Here is a 5453-nt window from a genome sequence, read left to right on the forward strand (position 1 = left end):
CCAGCTTTCCAGCTTTATTTGACCCTCTAACTCTAACACTTTCTATTCTATTTTGATTCTACTTTATCTATATTTATCTTTATTTATTTTTTTATTTAAAAAACAAAAAACAAACAAACACTAGCTTTCTATTTTTTCTATTCTATTTACTTGTTTTTCTTTGTGTATGTGTGTGTATATATATATATATACACCTTGCTACGTGCACTGCGTTAGGCTAACCGAGACTTGTCATTTGCACTTATATATTGTTGCTCTTTTGTTAGTTTTGATTGCTTCCATTGTCCTCATTTGTAAGTCACTTTGGATAAAAGTGTCTGCTAAATGACTAAATGTAAATGTAAATATTTATATTAAGAATTATTGTGTTAAAACAAAATTTTCTGGTTGAATCTAAATCCTTTAGTTAAATTAAAAATATTTGGGTAAATCCATATATTCCTTATTAAATTGAAATTTGGTAACACTTTACCAACCAATTCTCACTATTAACTAGTTCCTTATTAGCATGCATATCACTAGCATATTGGCTGTTTATTAGTACTTATAAAGCACATTATTCTGCATGACCATACTTTAGATATTTTAAACTTAACAACTACCTTACTAACTATTAATAAGCAACAAATTAGGACTTGAGGCAAAAGTCACAGTTAATAGTAAGAACTGGTCCCCAAACTAAAGTGTGACCCGAAATTCTTTCAAATAAATTATTTGGAAATCTACATTTCTTGTTTAAACATAAACCTTCATTTAGAATAAATAATATTACATGTTTTTTTTTATTTTTATCAAAAACCAATAAAATTGTTTTGAGATTCTAAATTCACTGTGCAAAAAAAAAAAGTTCTGTTCTAAATGTTTTAAACAATTAAATCTAAAATCTCTATGCCCCACCTCTCTTAAACACGTCGTTTTCTACAAAGTCCCTCCTTCCGACAAGCAGTCTGCTCTGATTGGCCAGCTGACCAAGTGCATTGTGATTGGCCGAACACCGAAAGCACTTGTCGGAAATGTAACACCCCTTACCATAATTGCGAGCTTCAGCTTTCAAAATAAATGTAAAGACAGAGCCCGAAAGGGGAACAGAGTCGCGTGACAGACACAGTGATGAAGCTGGTATGTGTTTGCAATGGCTGCTTCAACACTAACTGCGGTTACTGAAACCACGCCTTCTTTCTTTGCGCGCACATTTGGGCCGCTTTATGCAAATATTTCCACATAGTGAGGTAGATATGTGGGGGCGTGTTAGAACAAGTCGTTTTAGGGGGGCGTGGCAGAGTCTTAACTTTGGTAAAGAATATCTTTTTTGGTTTTGAGACTTTAGTCTTTGCAACTTCAGGGATCTTATCTATGCACAATCACTCCAAAGAGAAAGGAAAACTTGAAATCGCATCATATGACCCCTTTAAAGATGCAACCAAAACCCAATTAACACTATTCAGCCAATAACAACATTCTGTATCTATAAACAATAAAGACTTAATTTATGAGTGCAGGTTTATCTATTGGAACAGCTCTCTTACCCCATATTGGCCAGGAATGAATTAGTTGGTCCCGGGGGAGATCGTGGTCTATCAGAGTCATCAAAAATGGGAGGAGGGATTGCTGCCTTCGACCTCTGCCGACCATCTTCATCATATGAATATGTTGCTGTCATGACAACAAACACACCGTTTTAAGGTATTTACTCACATATGCAACTACTAGATTTAAGACAAAATCAACAGCATATAATGATTTCAGATTTGGGAACACGGTAAACGGATGATTTGTAAAGGTCAGTGAGATTTACTTACAGTCTCGCTCCACTAGTGATGTCGGAGGGGCGATGGCAGCTCCAACTACACCTGTGTGAAATATAAATAATATCTTATAAAAAGACTGATGATCAAATCAATTGCCCTATTTACACCTGGTATTAACATCTTGGATTCAATCCCAAGTGTCATTATATACTGACATAATATAGGGAAGTGAGATAGAAAGACACAAAGGAGAAATAAAGAAATGTTTCAAAGGGCGCTCACTCCTCTTCTTTTCTCTCTCATACTCCTCCTCCTCATCTGATTCGCCTTCTGTTGGGAAACGGGAAAATCCACTTGGTGCTCCCCCTGTTTCATGCCTCTCTTTACGCTTCCTAACACACAGTTTAACAAAACAATTCAACAAAGCAACACCAATCCATGCAGATCACGCATATACTACCTGTCATAAGTTTGAAGATTTGTTTTCTTCTTTTTTTTAACCAAGTCTCTTTAGCACACAGAGGCTTCATTTATTTGATCAAAAATACAGTAAAAACAGTAATATTGTGAAATATTATTAGAATTTAAAACAACCATTTTCTATGTTAAAAATTTAATTTATTCCTGTGATGGCAAAGCTGAATTTTCATTTTCATTGTCAATCAATGATTCTTCAGAAATCATTCTAATATGCTGATCAGGTGCTAAATTGTTATCAATTATTATTAGTGCTCAATTATTAACACATTTTCTTATTATTATCAATGAAGAAAAACAGTTTTTGCTGCTTAATATCTATGTGGAAACTGTTATACAGTTTTATTTTTGTCCAGGATTCTTTGATGACCAGAAAGTTCAAAAGATATTTGTAACATCATATCACAATATTACTGTTTTTACTGTATTTTGATCCAACTAATACAGCCTTGGTGAGCATAAGAGACTTCTTTCAAAAACATAAAAAAAAAAAAAAAGCATACATTAATATGTCTGTTTTGGAAACATTAATGTGTGCATCACTGAAAATTGTGTGCAAATTAAAAGTACTGTCTATAAGTGTCTAAATTAATTAATCTTTCAAATATTGTGAACTATGAGGTATTCGTTTACAATAAATAGTGAATGAGAGAACAACAGCGAAGCACTGTATAAAACACACATCAGAAGAGGCAAATTTCCATTTTATGTCCTCTTTTTTTTGTACAAAAAACATTTAAAATGTTCAGCAATTATATTTGTAATCTTTTTTGTAAACATTATGTAAAATTAATATAAATGTTATTGTTATGGTTGTGTTATTTACTATCGTTAAACACAATATTCTGATATCATATATATTGGCCATACTTCTCTCTAAGATACTGGCATCAGTCATCAAAAAAAATCCACATTAGTCAGCCAATAACAGATATACCAGATACTGACGACATTTTCTGAACAAACTAATTGAAAATCATGGATGCATACTTCTCTCTCTCCTCAATCTCTTTCTGTCGCTCCTGTTCTCTCTGTCTTTGTCGTTCTTCTCGGTGTCTCTTCACCACTTTCTCATAGTCGTTGGGAAACATGGGGTCATACTCATCAGCCAAAGGAATCAGCACTTCTCCGGATGAAAACCCAACTGATGCCGAGTCCTAACAGGCACACACAGTCAAAGAAACTTAATACTCTAAGAACAATTTAATGAACCACTTTATAGGGCTGTGTATAACCAGCAAAGTCACGATACGATACGTATCACGATACAGAGGCCACGATACGATACATATCACGATGCAGGACTGCATTGAATTACACCTCAGAAGAGTTTAGTAAAGCAGCTGTTTATTAAACACTGCATTCCATAGTGCCATTTCTAACTATTGGCAGAGCAGGCAGTTGACCTCTGCATTATGAAGGGCCTCCATAACTGTACCACAGTACAATCAATATAGGTTATGGCATATGTTTCATGTTTACACTGGGCACTCCCCACCAGGTACAATATTCTGATTGTTTGCATCTTGTTTTTAAGCCCATAAATAATAATGTACTCGTTATAATAAATTTATATTGTAATGTACTCACTCTAATATATTAAAAAATCATATTTACATTGCTGGTAGGTTATCATTGCACAAATTAACACACTCTCTACATTTAAAATAACTAAAAAATAAGGGGAGTTCTAAACTAATGCGCTGTCTTCACTGTATCTGACGCACACACACGCTCAGTCACTCACACAGATCACATTGCGGCCGCACTCAGACATTCAGGAACAAACTTTTTAGCGCTGCCCCGCAATTTTATCAACTAAATAGCTTAATCGCTGAAGAGCTGCATTAACTTTCTCAACAAGGAGCTGGTAACATCATTGTTTCTAAAGGAATTAAAGCCACAGCTTCACTGTTAATAGAGAAATGCGGCAAAACGGTGGTAATTCATAGATACACAGCCTCTCTCTCTCATATAAATGAACACTTGATGTATTACACTTTTCTGAGAATAGAATATTGAAGTGGAGATTGCTAAACTGCAAGCTAACCAGTGTTTTCAGAAAGCAAGCGCGTTTATCTGCAGTGGAGAGAGAGCGCGTGTGAGCACAGGGTTGCCAGGTTGACAAAGATAAGTAGCACGTTTAGCAGATATTTCTGTATTGCGCAAGTGTGAAGCTCTGTTTTGGGGATTATGTCTCTTTATATCAGGCAACCCCATTGTGTTCCTCTGCGGCCAGATTATTAAAAGATGCTCTATTCATTCTTTTTTAGAAACCTCGCACTTTTCTACTAAATTTTAAACGTTGTAAAATTAAGCGTGGTCCACTGCTGCACACGTGCCACAGTATCGATACAGGGACAGCTGTATCGATACTCGTATCGTTAAATCTCTGTGACGATACATCGTCGTATCGATGTATCGAACACAGCACTACCATTTTATTTTAACATATTCCAGGGAGGAAAGGTTGTGGTTTTTACAGGTCAAACACTGTGATGCCAACATTATAAGAGCATAATGAACTTTCTGCTAAGATAAATAAAATTGTGATTATTGCAAATATTCAGACAGTAATATACACACTGTTTACCTTCATCCCTGCAGCAATGTGTGGAGGTGTATCAGAGATCTGTCTGTCATCTACAGCACTTCCTCTCTTCAGATCAATAACCGGAGCTAGAACATTGGACTGTCTCGTCCTCGGAGTCTGCAAAAGAAGTCAGATTCATTTGTCGGTTCTCACACCTTTTGAATTAACATGTCACGAGAATTAATTTCCATAACTTTTTCCAGTGATTGTGACTACTGGATAATTATGTACAAAAAATATATAGAGTATATAATCTAATAAAAATATAACTAATATAACAGGTCTTTTCCACCTCATTAAAAAAAAAGAGGTTTTACATGACAATGGGAACCTAGATACTTACACTCTTTAGTACGGTGGCCGAGAAGTGCAGAACAAATCACAATTCTGAAAACAAAAGAACAAATTACAAACGCAAATGCAAGTCTAAAAAACAAAATAACAATTCAGAAAACACAACAATAATTCAGAAAACATTATAACAAGTCAGAAAACACAATGACAATTCAGACAAACCGGAAAAGGTAGGTATAGTTTGAGACAGCGCCATTGGTTTGGGATTACTCACCGCTGACTGGACGAGACATCTGTCAATCAACGTATACAGGAAGAACCAGCCGAAGAACAGCAGAGTC

The 5453-nt window shown here is 35.2% G+C and overlaps 1 protein-coding gene across 1 annotated transcript in view; it reads right to left on the reverse strand.

The window, feature by feature from the left end:
* The window catches only part of LOC107555820 (splicing factor 45-like), a 22076-nt gene that overhangs the window by 14748 nt on the left and 1875 nt on the right, over window positions 1–5453 (reverse strand). Inside the window, exons 3-7 of the mRNA XM_016238719.1 lie at window positions 4819–4935; window positions 3216–3382; window positions 2031–2140; window positions 1800–1850; window positions 1527–1653 (exon numbers count right to left, since the gene is read on the reverse strand). Coding sequence (XP_016094205.1) covers window positions 1527–1653; window positions 1800–1850; window positions 2031–2140; window positions 3216–3382; window positions 4819–4935 — 572 coding nt within the window. The remainder of the gene's footprint in view (window positions 1–1526; window positions 1654–1799; window positions 1851–2030; window positions 2141–3215; window positions 3383–4818; window positions 4936–5453) is intronic.

This window comes from Sinocyclocheilus grahami, unplaced genomic scaffold (assembly GCF_001515645.1).
Source record: "Sinocyclocheilus grahami isolate Dianchi unplaced genomic scaffold, SAMN03320097.WGS_v1.1 scaffold546.1, whole genome shotgun sequence".
NCBI lineage: Eukaryota > Metazoa > Chordata > Actinopteri > Cypriniformes > Cyprinidae > Sinocyclocheilus > Sinocyclocheilus grahami.